Genomic DNA, 18,704 nt, shown 5'->3' with positions numbered 1-18,704 from the left:
ATAAAGAGGGACATAAATATATTAGATAGAGAGATACTTGTAGATAGTTGTGAGAGGCACTATAAGAGATGGATAGATATAAAATGCACTATATAATAGATACTGTAGATAAAAGGATAAATAGATAGATGGATGGATAGATAGACAGTCATTAATTTTAGGATAGATAGATAGATAGATAGATAGATAGATAGATAGATAGATAGATAGATAGATAGATATGAAAGGAACTATATGAGATAGATAAATGAATAAAAAGGCACTATATAACAGATAGTTATGAAAGGCACTATATAATAGATAGATGGATGGATAGATAGACAGACATTGATTTTAATATAATCGGCAAGATAAGACAGATTGATATTAATTTTAGTGTAGTTGGCAGAATTAGATAGATAGATAGATAGATAGATAGATAGATAGATAGATAGATAGATAGATAGATAGATAGATAGATAGATAGATAGATAGATAGATAGATAGATAGATAGATAGCAGGAAATTAATACTTTACAAAATCTCAAGAGAAAAAAATACATACACACACACACGCTTGGGAGAAGGTTGATAGGCTCAAATAATGTAAGTTGCTCATCCAGCCCAAGGGCTGGTGGTGTCACTTAACCATCTCTCCTTTTGTTCCCCTGCAGACCAACCATGGTAATATCACCATTAACCCACCCTCTGATGACGTCACGTCCAGCCTTTCCCGATGACAACTTCCTCCAGACCCCACCTATCACAGATGTCATTTCCTCTTCCGGCCACCCTGGATCTTCTCACTGCTGTCTCTGCCATATACAAGTCTCTGTCTACCTGTTGTATTTAGTTCTGTTTTGAGTTTGTTTGTAAAACTTTGTTTGCTTTGCTAATTTTCATCCCCCCAAAACCTTTGTGCATCTCTTGCTCTCATTTATTCACAATATATATATATATATGTGTGTGTGTGTGTGTGTGTGTGTATAATGCAGTATGCCTATAGCACCTGTTCAGTTGTTGTTGCTTGATTGCATGTTACTCACCTGCCTAATCTCCTCCTGTCACTAGATGTGACAATACGTTTGTGAATTAATGCAATAAAGATTTTTTTTTAATGAGTGGCAAGAACAAGCTTTCATACTTTAGCTCATAACACAAAATCAAATAAAATATTTAAAACGTGGCTTTCCTCTTACCTTGACAATTCAAAATGACGTATTGCAAGTCAGAACTAAATTCAGCGCTGAAGTAAGTGCACTTGTCCTTGAAGATATTGCAGGTGAGACACTGGCGTGTAAATGTACCCACATAGGACACTCTAGGAAAGAAAAAACAAAAACTCAGATGAGTTCTGCTGACAAATCTCCTCTTTCAGTATAGAGCATGGTACGAGGTGTTTATTATAAGCAGGTGTGTTTCATAGAGAAAGTTCCTATGAGGCAAAACAACTGAGGCGGTACACTTGGTATGGCATTTTTGCAGGTAAGCCGGTGGACACTCTGTTTTTCTTCTCCTGTAGAACTATGCAGTGGTCCCTCCTGGTCCTTGTGCTAGGAATGCAGGTGTCACAATTACATTCATTATTTTTTTCTTTTCTCAAGCCTTCTTGAAGGTACTGGGACAATCTACGCCTGTTTTATTTATTATACAAACGCAAAGTTATACTGCAGTGTCCTTGTAATAAATGGTCCAGCAGTCAACGTGTTATTAGGACATCTGGAATACAGAACGCTGTACACATTTTTTTCAAATTTCAAAATCTCCCATGATGAAGCATTGGCGAATTTCCAAACTCATCTATTTGAAAATGGTGAAACATTCCGTGCAACTCCGACTACAAATTATTTTTTACAGTGTCACTTTTACCATGAGAACTGTTACTTCAACTTATATATATTTTTCATACTGTAGATATATTTTTTTTTGTGATGGCAGAACAGTCGTATGTGCTGAAGCAAATACACCTCGCTGCAGGAGATGGGCGGGAAAGATGTGGACAGAGTCGGATGACCAAGTATTTCCATATAAGAAAGGCACGACTACTTGTTTATTTATCTATGAATTTATTTTTTCTATTATTAAAGTTTTACTCTGTTGGTCTAGCTCTCTTTCTCATGGTGGGGGGTTGATTCCATTCGAACCCTTTTCTTAATTAGTGATGGGCAGACGGAGGGCTCACCAGTTATCAAGATGTGCTCATCTTTAGTGGCTGGGAACCTGCCCAGCATGTCTCCTGTAATGTGCCACTTGCTGTCCTTGCATACCATTGCCAGCTAGTCAATCTGTCAAAATATTATAATTTTCTACATGTTCTTAAATGTTTTTTGGCAAATAAGGTCTTCTACTTTTGGCTGCTCCCATTGTTCTATATCTTCCAGTACTCATCATATTGCTCTGTCACACCCATCACCTGCATGTCCTCTCTCACTACATCCATAAATCTCCTCTTAGGCCTTCCTCTTTTTCTCTTCCCTGTCAGCTCCATCCCTACCTTCTTCTTCTTCTTTCGGCTGATCCAGTTAGGGGTTGCCAGAGCAGATCATCTTCTTCCATATCTTTCTCTGTCCTTGTCATCTTGCTCTGTTACACCCATCACCTGCATGTCCTCTCTCACTACTTCCTGTGGGAATATGGGACCCTGTCGACCCCTGAACCCGCAGACAACACGCCCAAACACCAGGTAAAAGTTGCAATATTAAATGTATTATAATAATAATGTGCACAAAGCACCTCCACTTCCACAATACTCAATAATAAATCAATAATCACAATAAACGCAATCCTCCACTCTACCCAGCAGCTCTGTCGCACTCCCTCCCAACTCCGTCTCCGTCTGCTGGGGTTTCCCATAGTCCTCTTATATTCCTTGACCCAGAAGTGCTTCTGTCCCTCAGTTCTTGTGATTTCATAGCACTTCCGGGTCAGATGAAAATTTCTTCTTTTCTTCAGCCCCAAAGTACTTCATTCCTTCCATCTCCATGATTAGGGAGTACTCCTGGGCTATAATAAAAACCATTGCGCCTCCCTGCAGCATCCCCTGGCGGCCCCCATGGTATCCAGCAGGGCTGTGCAGTAAAACTCCATTGTCCATGATGTCCTGCTGGAATTCGGGGCGCCACCATGTTTCAGGGAGGACTCCATCTAGCGGCGTGGGGGTCTTGGCTAGCCATATATCACAATCCATAAATCTCCTCTTAGGCCTTCCTCTTTTCCTCTTTCCTGGCAGTTCCATCCTTAACATCCTTTTCCCAATTTTCCCAATATTTTTTTGAAAATATGGTCAATTTATTTAAAAATCAAAAGAAAACTTCATGTAAGGATATGTCTGAGTGTCGTGGCCCAGTAAGGCATTTTTACAATAAGGGCTGAGCAACAGAACTTGATTTGATTGTATTACAATGTCTTTGAAAAACCTCATCCTTCATTAGGATCATGAAGACATTTCGGCGGTATCATCATCATCATCAGCATGCAGTTCAGTAAGATGTTACAAGGGAGTGATGAGAGGGGTCGATCGGACAATAAAAAACGCACGGAGCAATGCCTGCCATTTCTGTAACCCACAGAATTACTATTTGGAGATTCAATAGTTGGGATTTCATGACATTCAAATCCAATATCCTCATAACAGTTGACTAATGTTCAATTAAGCTTTCGCCACAATCTAAAGTCATGAGGGACACATTGTCATAAAAACGCTCTTTACACCGTATGTGGCGAGGAAAGGTCCCATTAAATTTAATCCATATGCAGTAGGCTTTTTATTGTATTTTATAGCATAATTCTGTATTTACATCCTTGTTTTAATGAGATTTTAACAACTAATGGGTTGAGAATTGTGATTCAGAACCCTGGGATCCTTCAGAAAACCAATTGCAGGTGCTAACAAGATTGGTGTGGCTGTGTACATTTTCCTTTAATTGATAATAGATGATTAAAGAAATATATTTCTTCTTTTTAGAAGCCGGATATGGATAATTAGAAGCAAATATGCATTCTGCAGAGAGTCAAGTCGGATGAACAGCTGATGGAAAATTATGCTAATATTCCAAGTATAATCACTGAAAGATAATTAGGCAGGATTTTTCTGCTTATTTCAATCTCTATTTTTACATATATTTTTATGAAGTTGCAAAAATACATTTTCTTTAAGTGGAATTAAGCAATTAAAGCAGGTTATATGTTATATGAAACTTAAAATGATTCTATAATAATAAGTTTTTGATTTATATAACACTTTTCCTTCAAAACTTAGAAGTTTTTTTAAGTTGCAAAAATGCATTTTCGTTAAGTGGAATTAAGAAATAAAAGCTGGTTATATGCTATGAGAAACTTACAAACATTCTACAAAAATAATAATAATGATAATTGGATTTAGGTAGCACCATTCCCATTCTCAAAGCGCTTTGCAATTATTTAAAATGGATATTTTGATTTCTGTATTTGTGTTTTTTATATTTTTTTGAATTTGCAAAAATACATTTGAATTAAGTGGAATTAAGGAATAAAAGCAAGCTATGTGTTATGTGGATCTTAAAAACATTCCATAATAATAATACATTTTTAATTTACAAACAGTAATCCCTCGCTATATCGCGCTTTGACTTTATCGCAGATTTTATATGTAAGCATATCTAAATATATATCGTGGATTTTTCACTGGTTCGTGGATTTCTGTGGACAGTGGGTCTTTTAATTTCTGGTACATGCTTCCTCAGTTGGTTTGCCCAGTTGATTTCATACAAGGGATGCTATTGGCAGATGGCTGTGAAGCTACCCAATCAGAGCACGTATTACGTATTAAAGAAAACTCCTCAAATATATTGTGACCAGGGGGGGCTGTTCGCACCCTTAGAGGAGACGGATGCTCATCTAAAAAACGCTGAAAGACTACCGTCACATTGCTCCCTATTTTGCGGCTGCTTTGTTGCGCGATATGCTTCCTGTACACGGTGCTTCGCATACTTAAAAGCCCAAACAGCACCTATTGATTTTTGATTGTTTGCTTTTCTCTCTCTCTCTGACATTCTCTGCTCCTGACACACACTCCTTTCAAGAGGAAGATATGTTTGTATTCTTTTAATTGTGAGACGGAACTGTCATCTCTGTCTTGTCATGGAGCACGTTTACACTTTTGATAAAGAGACAAATGTTTGTTTGCAGTGTTTGAATAAAGTTTCTGTCTCTATAACCTCCTGTGTTTCTGTGCAAATCTGTGACCCAAGCGTGACAATATAAAAATAACCATATAAACAAATCGTTTTTACTTCACGGATTTTCACCTTTCTGGAAAGCAAACCCCAACAATCGAGGAGGGATCACTGTAGCACCTCTCCCTTCAAAACTCTTCACAATTATTTAAAATGGGCATTTTTATTTTGATCTCTATTTTTGTGTTTTTTTCCATTTTTGAAGTTTCAGAAATGCATTGTCATTAAGCAGAATTAAGGAATAAAAGCAGGCTATATGTTACGTGAAACAAAAATATTCCATAATAATGATAATAATCAGTTGTTTTATGTAGCACCATTCTCATCATCAAAGCATTTCACAATTACAGAAAATTAATATTTCGATTTCTGCTTGTTTTTTGTTTTTTTGTGAAATTGCAAAAATACATTTTCAATAAGTGGAATTAAGGAATAAAAGCAGGCTACATGTTATGTCAATATAAAAAACATTCCATAATAATAAGTGTTTCCTTTATATGGCACCTTTCCTTTCAAAGTGCTTCACAATTAATTTTTTTTTTTTTTGTGTGTGTGTGTTGCAAAAATGTATTTTCATTAAGTGGAATTAAAAAATAAAAGCAGGTTATATGTTATAAAAAACTTACAAACATTCCATAATAATGGTAATTAGATTTACGTAACACTATTCCCTTGCTCAAAGGGCTTCACAATAATTTAAAATGGATATTTCAATTTTTGTTGTTGTGTTGTGTTTTGTTTTGTTTTTTTTAAGTTGCAAAGATACATTTTATTACATGAAGCTTAAAAACATTCCATAATAACAATACTAATAATAGTAATAATAATGTGTTTGATTTATACAGCACCTTTCCCTTCAAAGCGCTTCACAATTATTTTTTTGTGTGTTTTTTTTTTTAAGTTGCAAAAATGTATTTTCATTAAGTGGAATTAAGAAATAAAAGCAGGTTATATGCTATGAAAATCTTACGAACATTCCATACTAATAATAGTTTGATGTACGTAGCACCATTCCCATGCTCAAAGACCTTCACAATTATGTAAGATGGATATTTCAGTTTCTGTTTTTGTGATTTATCTCCATCCAGGGGGTCGCTTGCCGGGGTCACCATCTTATTGAGTGGCCAGCCATTCTACATTTCTGTCAAAGGGTTGAAGTTTGGGTGGGGTCGGGGTGAGGGGAGTTGGGAATGCTACCATGAAAACTCCATAAAATTTATTTTACCCGAGGTAGACTGTAAACACCATTACCACTATCCCAGACTGCAGAAGACCTGAACACATTTATCTTGCAGTTAACAGCAACACTAATAGCAGTTGCAATTTGCGTACAGTGGAACCTCGGTTCACGAACGTCTCGGTACACGTACAAATTGGTATACGACCAAAAAGTTTGTCAAACTTTTGCCACGGTTCACGACCACACACTCGGTATACGAACAAGCCAGATTCCCTTTCGGTTTGTACGTGTTCAGTCTCTCCCGGTGCATTTCCTGTGCAGCGAGCAAGAGAGCGAGAGAGAGAGCGAGAGAGAGAGTGCGACACACACAGAGGCAGGCAGCGCGAGAGACAGAGCTGGATGCATAAGGTAGGAAGGCAGTTAAAGAATGCATTGGGCTTGATTTTGTTTTCACTTCTGTTTACAGCGATCGGTTTGTAGCGTGCATTGTTGCAATGTTACTTTTCTTGGTGGTTTATTAAATTACGGATTTTTTCAAATGTTCATTTTTTTCCCTGTGCTTAAAACTCATTAAAAAAAGCCAGTGGTTGGTAGCGCTATAGCGCAAACTATTGCAGTGTTAGTTTTCTCTGTTGTTCAAGGTGTTCTCAGTGTTATTCAATGTTTTTACATTTAGTTTACTATTACACTGTGCATTCTATGGTTTAATTGACTATATTTGTGCTTAAAAACTTAAAACAAATATATATTTACATACAGTTCGTATGGTCTGGAACGGATTAATTGTATTTACATTGTGAAAAATAGCCCGGACACAGACAGACGGACATCGTTATGTCACCCAACACACGTTTATTATGTACACTATTTACAAATAAATTAATTGCACAACTCGGTGCCATAGCACCAATCACCCCAACAGTCCAGGCCTCTGTCCACAATATGCCTTCAGGCCACCTCCTTCTTCCTTTTCTCTTCTCACTCACTCACTCACTCACAGACCCCGTCCTCTTCCACCCGACTCCAGCCCTGAATGAAGGGATGTCCTCCGGATGTGCTCCAAGTGGTTCCTGGCAATCTTTCGCTGATGGCGGAAGTGCCGGCTGTCTCTCCGAAAGCACTCCGGGTGTCTCTTTTCTACTTCCGCCCAGCACTTCCTGGTGTGGCGAAAGTGCTGGGGTCCCAAGTCCTCCAGGCATGGGGACGCCCCCTGGCGGTGACCACGGGCCCCTACAGGATTGAGCTTCCAAGCCCTGTACCCGTGGTCCCCAATATAACCAGGGCGGTCGCCCCCTCCTGTCCTCCTGGGCGTCCCGGCTGAGTACCACCCCCAGCCACGTGCCACAACATACAATCCTATGGTGGAAATTGCTTCGGTTCATGACCAAATCGGTTTACGACCAGAGTTTTGGAATGAATTATGATCATGAACCGAGGTTCCACTGTAGAGGGTAATTGGTATTTGGTACATAGCTATATAGTAAAAAAAAAGCATTCAAGTCTGAATGATTAAAGTAAATGAAGTAAAAAAAATACTTTCTTACCTCAAAATTCCAGATTTTCCATATAAATCTGTGTGTGGTTGCTACTGGGTGCTCACATGGGAAATACGGACTAAACTGAGCGTGTGCAGGGTGAACCTTTGTGCAGATTGGAGAAATAGAAAACATGACAACTATCTCGTGTTACAAACATCACGAGTCTCAGCTACCAACTACCCGCTATCAACAACAAGGGACGACATCCGTCCACCCTGCCTAGAGCTCCAAATGGGCTTCGACTGGCAATGGAAGACAGAGAAGTGGCAAAATAAAACTAAGTGATCATTAAGCTCGGGATATACTGCAAAAGATTTAGTTCCAAGTATAAGCATCTATCTGCCAAATGGTGTTACATCAAAACTCGCTTTTAAAACTCCTTAAATCTCGTCCTCTGGTTGTTCACCATCATTAATGCCTTGATGATTATTCTCTTTGCATTTGTCACAGCCGTATTTTTACCATCATGGCTTTTCTCCGACATGGCTACAATATTCTCAAAACTTTTAAAGAAAATATATATATGCTTCACTATTGGCACGTAGACTTACTTATCTGGAAGAATCCTAACGCACCTTTCTTAAGTCTGTGGGTAACGGATGTTCTGTACTACTTGAAACTGGAAAAAATCAAATTCTCACTTAGAACTTTTTCAAAACCTGGCAAGAACTAATCAATAATATTTTAGAACAAGCATTTAAATTGAGGAAGTGGATTCTCTTCCCATATTTATTTTAATTATTTGTATTTATTTATTTTTCTTACTATTAAAGTTTTACTCCGTGAGCCTAGCTCTCTTTCTCAAGCATGGGGGTTGATTTGATTTGAACTTAGATTTGTAATATTTGACTTCCTTGTATGGAATGCTATTTGATTTGAATAAAACTTCAATAAAATGTTAACAAAATAAAGAAAACATATAAATAAGGAACTGGATGTGTATGTAATTCTTAGGCTTCCCTAACTCTAACTTAAGCCATAGCCCTTGTCTTATAGTTTTGTAATGTTAAAACAAAGTTACATGTCAATGCTACCCTTACCACAGTGCTGGCTGAGGCAATCGCCTCGTCGCTCCGCTGTGCACATCAGCCATGCCAGGCAGTGTGTGTGGGGTGGGTTTGATGGGAGTTTTGGGGGAAGGGGCAGTCTTAGCCCAACTAAATAACCCCCTGGAGCTGGGCCTTGTAAAACCCCCTTAATTAACATCAAAATACGAAGAAAGCAACGCGGTCCTTACCTGTACAGTTGTCTTTGATGTAATGAGTTTTCAGTGCTAAGGACGTACCTGAAATATTAGAGAGATCTGAATCACATAAAACAAGTAGCAGCACACGGAATTCTCCATTACAATGTTAGATCTATAATAATAAAAGGCAAAGCCCTCACTGACTGACTGACTGACTCACTGACTCACTCATCACTAATTCTCCAACTTCCCGTGTAGGTGGAAGGCTGAAATTTGGCAGGTTCATTCCTTACAGCTTACTTACAAAAGTTAGGCAGGTTTCATTTCGAAATTCAAAGCGTAATGGTCATAACTGGAATATATTTTTTGTCCATACACTGTAATGGAGGAGGCAGAGTCACGTATCGCGTCATCACGCCTCCTACGTAATCACGTGAACTAAAAACAAGGAAGACATTTACAGCACGAGTCACACGCGGGAACGAAGGTAAATGACGTTAATTTTTGACTGTCTTTTAATACTGTGTAAGCATACATATTAACACATGGGCAATTAAACGTGTGCATTTACGGGGTGATTTCTCAGGCTTAAAAGCTCACCTTTTATCAAACGCGGGAAGAAAGGTAACTGACGTTGTTCACTGTCTTTTAATACTGTGTAACCATACATATTAACACATGTCCAATTAAACGTGTGCATTTACGGGGTGATTTCTCAGGCTTAAAAGCTCGCCTTTTACTAAAAAGGTAAATGCAAAACTATTTTCAATCAGTTTATTGAAACGCTCCCGTTAAGGATTGCAATAACATATTCGCGAGATAAAAGAACGAAGTAGGGGGAAATGGAGGAACAGCCGCAAACAGCGAAGAGCAAAAAATTAATTAAACAATTGAAAACGGAGCGAGTTAAGCATACAAGCATGTTCATAAGGGAAACAAAGCACGGTGTAAAACGTAAGTTTCAATTAAGTTTATAGAAACGCTACCGCTGCAGATTGCAATAACATATTCGCGAGATAAAAGTTTAATGAGAAGACACGAGGTATAAACGAACCACACGCCGTGGCGCAACGTTAGGGGCAACAGTTTCAACCATTCTATGATCTGCTTCTCGCAACTGAAAGACGGCACATGGCGGATGTTAGCCGACTTGCTGACCGCAACGTTAGGGGCTTCAACTATGGCGCTGACGCCACATCTCAGTGCCAACACTTTGCAGACTGTACTTAAAAGACACGCCCTCCTCACTGGACAGTTAAAAACACCAATCAAACTAACGATGACATCAAGTATTACCCAATCCAAAGTAGGAAAGGAGGCATCTTCATAAAATGCATGTGGGATGATTTGCATGAGACGCTGCTTTAAAAAAAAAATGATAAAAAAAATACGGGATAAATCCCGTCCAGTATTGATTCAAAACGGGACGCGCAATTTCATTCTCAAACGCGGCACGATTCCGTAATTTAAAGGACGGGTGGCAACCCTACAGTGCCAGGTAACCACCCATACAATTAGATTGTGATTCAGACTAGGAATGCAATGAATGTAATTACCCCGATCTACATACGAGGCGAAAGTCTTGCAACATTCAAAGATGATGGTTTGGGATAAGTACACCATACAACATAAAAGAGCTTATGAAGCCTTGAACCGAAAAAAGCAAGATCTCAGAGATCGTAAAAAAAAAAATAGGAGGTAATGTCGTTTTACTCGCTGTAGATTTTAGTCAAACATTACCAGTTATTCCACGAGGGAGACCAGCAGATGAACTCAACGCGTGTTTAAAATCCATGCTTCTCCCACGCTCGGTTATATGTCGCGTGTTCTCGGGTAGGTGCACCAAAAAATGTATACATTTAAGCATGTAATGGGCAAACAAAAAATGAGGTATACCCGAAGGCACTGCAGTAGTACTTCATGTAACTTTACTTCTTAAATGTTAATGTTTTACTGTTTAATAATTTATACGCTTCTTATATGTTGTTCAAATTCTTTTATCAAAATACCACTGACAGCGCAATGCACGATAACATGGAGTGAATATACCATACGCATCCGCCCACGGCTGCCCTGCTGTGCGCAGATAGGAGTTGATTCTACAATAAAATAAAATAAAGATAAAAAGAGTAAAACAATCATCACCCATAAAGCGGATAGTAGACGTGACGTACTATATGTGTACCACATTTCAAGTGTATAGGTGAAACGGTTTGTGAGCTACAGGTCATTTAAAATCCTGGACAGACACACAAATTGCCACAGTAGCAAATTACAGAAGAAGATTTTACTGTTTAATAATTTATATTTATATGAAAAGTGCTTCTTATATATTACTTCATATTCTCATATGATAATGATGTTAATGTTTATATTGATTTCTGTGTTATTAAAACTGCATGTATGTGTGTATATGTATATATATATATATATATATACTAGGAAAATACCCGCGCTTCGCAGCGGAGAAGTAGTGTGTTAAAGAGGTTATGAAAAAAAAAAGGAAACATTTTAAAAATAACGTAACATGATTGTCAATGAAAGCCCGTTTCAGTCAGTAAGTCTTATGTGTGTGTTTATGTATGTGTGTATATATATGTAGATGTGTATATGTAGATATGTATATATATGTATATGTATATAAATGTTTATGTGTGTGTGTATATTATATATATAATATATATATATATATAATATATATATATATATAAAACACAGCAACAGTTATAACAATGACAACACAATTACATTGACAATCATGTTACGTTATTTTTAAAATGTTTCCTTTTTTTTTCATAACCTCTTTAACACACTACTTCTCCGCTGCGAAGCGCGGGTATTTTGCTAGTTTCCTATAAATACGTTGACTTGATTACTATCACATTAGAATGAAACGTACCATTACTATGTGAATTTCCCCATGGGATTAATAAAGTATCTATCTATCTATCTATCTATCTATCTATCTATCTATCTATCTATCTATCTATCTATCTATCTATCTATCTATCTATCTATCTATCTATCTATCTATCTATCTATCTATCTATCTATCTATCTATCTATCTATCTATCTATCTATCTATCTATCTAATGAGGGTACTGATGTTAATGATTTTTATTTTGCACTCACCGTGATAAAAAATCTCACTGGTCTACAAACAAATTTTTTTTGTTTGCTACTCAGAACTTCAGAGCAGCTCTCTATTAGGTTTTTTACACTGATTTCATATAGGAAATCGTTATTAAGCTAGCACGTCAGATTTTTGAAATACACATCATTGTATTGTGTATTGTGAAAGACCCATGTGTACCTGTGTAGAGAAAGTCCCACAATTCACAATGCATATCAGGACAAAATCTAAGCCATGAAGTCCAAGGAAAAACATCTTAGAATTCTGCAAAGCGAATTGTGGTGAAAGAGATCAGGCACCATTTCTGAAGGGTTGAGTCTTCCCAGGAGTATGGTGGCCTCAATAATTGTGACGAAGAAGAAGTTTGGAACATTCATGACAATGTTTCCTTAGTATTGACTGTCTGGCCAAATTGTGTAACCGGGCAAGAAGGGCCTTGTTCTGGGCGGTGACCAAGACCCCACTGGCCCTTGGCTAAGATAGGGGAACCTGTGGGAATGATGGCCATCTCACAAGCATGCCTTCAATCAGGTGTTTGTGGTAGAGTGGCTGACTCCCTACTCTAATAGTATGAGGACAAGGATTTTCTGTTCAGATGTGACAAACATTGAACTCTTTGGGCACAGATAGTGCTCACCACCTGCCTGATACCATCATTACAGTGAACCATGGTGGTGGAAACATCATGCTATGGGAATGCTACTCAACAGCAGGGACAAGACAACTGATCAGAACTGATGGAAGGTTGAGTGCAGCCAAATGTAGAGAGGATCCTTGAAGAAAACCTGCTCCAGAGTGCAAGCCTGGGGTGATATTTCACCTTTCAGTATGAAAATGACACAAAGCTACACAGCCAAGACAACACTAGAGTGGCTTCAGGACAAGTCTGTGATTGTTCTTGAGTGGTCCAGCCAAAGACCAGACTTAAATCTAACAGAACATCTGTGGAGAGAGCTGAAGATGGCAGTTGGCACACACTTGCCATTCAATCTAACAGAACTTGATAGGAACAGCCACAAAGATTGGGATCAACTGCCCAAATCTGCTTACCCGAGAAGACCCGAAGATGGATTTTCTGAATAAGGGGTTTCTACAATGCATTGAAAACATCAAAGAATGAGAGATTTCAATTTTTGATTTTTAATAATTTGCCAAACCTTTCTAACTTGTTCTCATTTTGTCATGGTGGGCTACTGTGTGTAGACTGATGGGCAAAAATTGCCCATTTAAAATTAAATGTGCCCAAAGTGAAGGGGTCTACCTACTTTCTGTGATCAAAAAATATGATGTATGTTTAAATAAAAAATATCCAAAAACACACTCATCCCATCATTGTTGCCACTTTCTGAAGGAGCTCCGGAAGTCCTCTTTCGTGAGTGTCTTTAGTTGCACTGTCCAATAGGTGTCTTCAGCACAAACGATCTGATAGACTTGAAGCTGTGCAATGGAACCCAGGGGGGTTCACCCCCTAATGGGACTGAAGGGGCCAAACTTACTCCTTTTTTGAAAACTTCAAAAAAAATGGGGATCGGTAATAATGCCATGTGGATTGTCACTTTATGCTATTTTGAGGTTGCTGATCACAAATATGATCACATTTTTGATATTTGATTCTTTATCGGTGGTCCTAGCCCTCTAAGAGCCATTCCCACATTTCACATGACACATTTTAAACATACACATGTGGGGTATCATTTTAGATTATTTCAAGGTCACCGATTATGAATATGATGTTATTTTTGATTTGTAACCCTTTACTAGGGCTCTAGCCCGCTATGGACCCCTATGGGTGAAAAATGACACATTACTATTACAATCGAGAATATTTAGACATTAAACATTGAAACTGAAGCACACATTTTAATATTTCAACTCAAACCGTGGCGCCACGTGTGCCGTAATTTCGCTATTTGTAGGGAAAGTTTAAACTTGTAGCGGTGTATCTGGAGCAAAAAATATAGGAATACATTTTATTAGGGTTTCAAAAAAATGTTAGGGGGGCGCGAACTGTTATGAAAACTTGGGTCGCAAATACTTAAATGTTGAGAAACGCTGAACTACCTGACACAATTCTCCTGGTTTATTATACACTTCTACCGCATGAAGTTAATTATCACATTTCTTCTCAACGCCCCAAATTAGGGGGGCTTACGCTAATTCAGGCTTTTTTTAAGCTTCACTTAACTTACACATCCTTTTGATTTTCGTCATATGCCAAGATTTCAGTAACTTCCCACTGCCCGGATGTTAGAATCTGAACATTGATTTCCTCAGTCTCTGGCTGCAAAACAGAAAATGATAAAAGTAAGTATATGAATAAACAAAGGAATAAATTAAACTAAGCACATGTATACATAATGTAGCACAGTAAATCAAGCTCATCACCTGTGTGGAGTTCTTCCAAATGCTGCATTTATTCTCTCCCATATCTTCCAAGACATGCAGGTTAGTTTAATAGGCAACTCAAAATTGGCCTTGTAATGTAAGTGTGTGTATGCCCGGTTGTGGACTGGCACCATTTCCACCACAGACCCCGACTTGCATTCAGTGTAGTTAAAATAGACCATAGCCTCTGTGAGCCTGATTTGATTTGAGGACATTTAAGAATGTATGTACTGTAAATGTATATAAATACACATACACAAAGAATTAGAATTCCATATTTAAAAATTACTTGTGAAAATATTATGAATAGTAATTCACCTTAATTAAAGGACAAGATCTCTCTGTTGGACTGGTTGCTATGTCTCTGTCATTACCACAGGTGGTGAATGGCAAACATTTGAAATAATCAAATGCATTGCTTTTGTCATTCCAACAGCTGGTGCATTACCAACAATTAAACTGCTTTTAAAAATCCCATACCAAAATGGCGCATAACAGAAACATATGCATTGTACTTGTTCTTCCAACAGCTGGGGCATCACAAACATTTATTTATTAATAAATGTTTAAGATGCACCACGTGTTAGAATGACAAACGCAATGCCTTACAAAATACATTCCAATAGATGGTTCACGACAAATATTAATGCTGAGGTCTATGCTAATTATTTGGATTTCAACCCATCTCAGATAGTGTAGTCGAAGGAAGAAGAGTTGGTATGCCAAAAAGTAGTTTGGGTGCCGACACAGCTCTCCCAGTTTAGTACCAGTTCCTTTATAAACAAAAGAGACACACAGCAGTGTGAAAACAAAAACAGAACTGCTGCCACGTAGAGATTTGGCCTCGACTGTAAAACAGAATAAGGAGGTCCTCTCTTCAAATCATCTCCCAGGTCAAAAGCCGTCTCCATTCAGGCTGTCATCCCTTTTAAATCCCTGGGACCAACATGGACATGGCCAGTTAACCTCACTGGACAATGATTTCTCCAGACTGTGGAGGAAGAACATGACAAAACTGTTAGGGGCAGTGCCCCCTCTCAGCCCATGGTGGTATTATATACCTGGGAAGAGCTTGGTTGGAGATCCACTGACATGACATGCATGCGTGCCAATGGGTAGCATTATTTTTTCCACTTTTATTAAATGGGTGTTACCTTCTTGGCACCCAACCTTTCTTTTGGCATCTATCAATCTATCTATCTATCATCACGTGTGCTTGAAGTAAGCAATACCACTCTGGTCAAGAGGGGGCGCTGTCCCTGACAGTATCAACTCACTTTTTTCCCACAGCCCAGAGGAACCTCCCACTGAGGGCAGCTGACTCTGCTCCTTCCCCTCCCTCCACTATAAAGCCAAGGTGCTTCCGGCATGAGTTGTCTCATAATGTAGAGAGCAGACTGCAGAACAGAGTTCTCACCTAAGTACAGATCAGACTACTGAGCCTTGAAACTGGCTGGCTGCTTTACTTTCCTATTTTTTAATTTTGTTGGTAATTCTATGTGCCATTGAATACCTGTTTAAGGTATCTGGACTTGGCAAAAGATTCAAAGGGATGACCCAGTTATTGCACAAACAATTCCTCTTTTTTACCCCTCTTCCGACAACACCATCTGTTGTGACCACTTGGGGGTGTTACAGCACCCCAAACCCCAGACAACTGCACAGACATAAGTTCTAAGTTCAAGTCAAAGATTTATTTTCATAAATACCTTTCAAAAAGGCTTAAACTCTGACAAAAACACGTCACAGTTCTCTCTCTCTCTCTCTCTCTCTTTTTTCTCTCCCACACCTTCCAGGCACCCAAATGTGCCGTCCTATCTATCTATCTATCTATCTATCTATCTATCTATCTATCTATCTATCTATCTATCTATCTATCTATCTATCTATCTATCTATCTATCTATAGTGCCTTTCATATCTATCTATCTATCTATCTATCTATCTATCTATCTATCTATCTATCTATCTATCTATCTATCTGTCATATAGTGCCTTTCATATCTATCTATCTATCTATCTATCTATCTATCTATCTATCTATCTATCTATCTATCTATCTATCTATCTATCTATCTATCTATCTATCATATAGTGCCTTTCATATCTATCTATCTATCTATCTATCTATCTATCTATCTATCTATCTATCTATCTATCTATCTATCTATCTATCTGTCATATAGTGCCTTTCATATCTATCTATCTATCTATCTATCTATCTATCTATCTATCTATCTATCTATCTATCTATCTATCTATCTATCTATCTATCTATCTATCTATCTATCTATCTGTCATATAGTGCCTTTCATATATCTATCTATCTATCTATCTATCTATCTATCTATCTATCTATCTATCTATCTATCTATCTATCTATCTATCTATCTATCTATCTATCTATCTGTCATATAGTGCCTTTCATATCTATCTATCTATCTATCTATCTATCTATCTATCTATCTATCTATCTATCTATCTATCTATCTATCTATCTGTCATATAGTGCCTTTCATATCTATCTATCTATCTATCTATCTATCTATCTATCTATCTATCTATCTATCTATCTATCTATCTATCTATCTATCTATCTATCTATCTGTCATATAGTTCCTTTCATATCTATCTATCTATCTATCTATCTATCTATCTATCTATCTATCTATCTATCTATCTATCTATCTATCTATCTATCTATCTGTCATATAGTGCCTTTCATATCTATCTATCTATCTGTCATATAGTGCCTTTCATATCTATCTATCTATCTATCTATCTATCTATCTATCTATCTATCTATCTATCTATCTATCTATCTATCTATCTATCTATCTATCTATCTATCTCATTGGGAATTTTCATATATTATATATATTATATAGTGCCTTTCATTGCTATCTATCTATCTATCTATCTATCTATCTATCTATCTATCTATCTATCTATCTATCTATCTATCTATCTATCTATCTATAGATGCCTTTCACATCTACCTCTTATATAGTGCCTTTTCCTTATATATTATGCAGCTCCTTTATCTCCATTTATCTGTAAACCACTGAAATATCAAGTAGAAAATTCTGAAATTCCTACAATATGAAAAGGCAGCACTGATCAGACATTGAAAAGACAACACAGATTTAATCATATTCATAACCTTTGTTAAATAGGCCATAATAATTCAGGAGAGTCAAGCTTCTTGTTAGCTAAATACAGGCTTGGGATAAGAGGAGCCATTAGAATGATACTGGAAGACAGCAAAGCCTGTCCTAATTGTGTGACGTGTGACCTTGAAAGCTCCTCTGACAATCACAGTTCATTATTCTGATCAGCTAATGACTGAAAAATGAATCAGCCGAAAATGAGATGTGAGAACAAAAATGTGTAGGTTACTTAGCATGGCCGATAACAGAAATGTTTTAAATAAATATACGCTAAATGAAATGGACATGCAGTGCACTGGGCAGAGAGATGAAAATAAAACAAGCCAGAGAGAGAGTTAGCAAAATTGTACAAACTGAATTCTCCTGTGTGGTGGTCTCAAAGGACGATTAAAGTTTTATTACAACTCACAACTTTTAATAAAGAATGAGAATAACAGACATGTGATGTGGTAGATATAATAAACTTCCTTATTACTGACCTGAAATCCTTATAATTAAAGGCTGATTGATAGGTCTGCATTGAGCCTATTCCATAGTGTGTGCCTCCTATAGCTTATCTATGGCATAGCCTGATGTGAAGCCCATCGATAATGTGACCAGTTTGGAAGTTGGTGAATGAATGTAATTGTGGAAAAATGAGATGGACAAATCCGTTTGCTTGTGGTAGTAAATGAGGAGCAAGAGGAGCGGTGATTTTAGAGGGAAAAACCTGCTTGCGTTTTAATGGATCTGTCACTTTCCTTAAAAGCTACAAACGCCGCCGACTAACATTCTGTGCAATGCAGAAGTTTAAACTGCTTTGATGGTGTAATCTTTGTGCATAACAATGGCGTAGGCTTGAGGCAGAAGTATAAATCAGTCTTCATTTATATGAGAAGTTCTAAGAACAAAAACACATATGTAAACATACACATATACAC

The 18,704-nt window shown here is 37.6% G+C and overlaps 2 protein-coding genes across 4 annotated transcripts in view; both read right to left on the bottom strand.

Moving 5' to 3' along the window:
• Nucleotides 1-18,704, bottom strand: part of ccdc93 (coiled-coil domain containing 93) — an 876,647-nt gene that overhangs the window by 192,263 nt on the left and 665,680 nt on the right. The gene's annotated exons all lie outside the window — the stretch shown is intronic.
• Nucleotides 1-18,704, bottom strand: part of LOC114656664 (inactive dipeptidyl peptidase 10-like) — a 284,823-nt gene that overhangs the window by 76,377 nt on the left and 189,742 nt on the right. Inside the window, exons 12-14 of the mRNA XM_051930750.1 lie at nt 14,420-14,511; nt 9,148-9,195; nt 1,179-1,300 (exon numbers count right to left, since the gene is read on the bottom strand). Coding sequence (XP_051786710.1) covers nt 1,179-1,300; nt 9,148-9,195; nt 14,420-14,511 — 262 coding nt within the window. The remainder of the gene's footprint in view (nt 1-1,178; nt 1,301-9,147; nt 9,196-14,419; nt 14,512-18,704) is intronic.

The sequence above is a fragment of the Erpetoichthys calabaricus genome, chromosome 8, assembly GCF_900747795.2.
Source record: "Erpetoichthys calabaricus chromosome 8, fErpCal1.3, whole genome shotgun sequence".
Taxonomy (NCBI): domain Eukaryota; kingdom Metazoa; phylum Chordata; class Cladistia; order Polypteriformes; family Polypteridae; genus Erpetoichthys; species Erpetoichthys calabaricus.
This window is presented reverse-complemented; position numbering and strand designations above follow the sequence as displayed.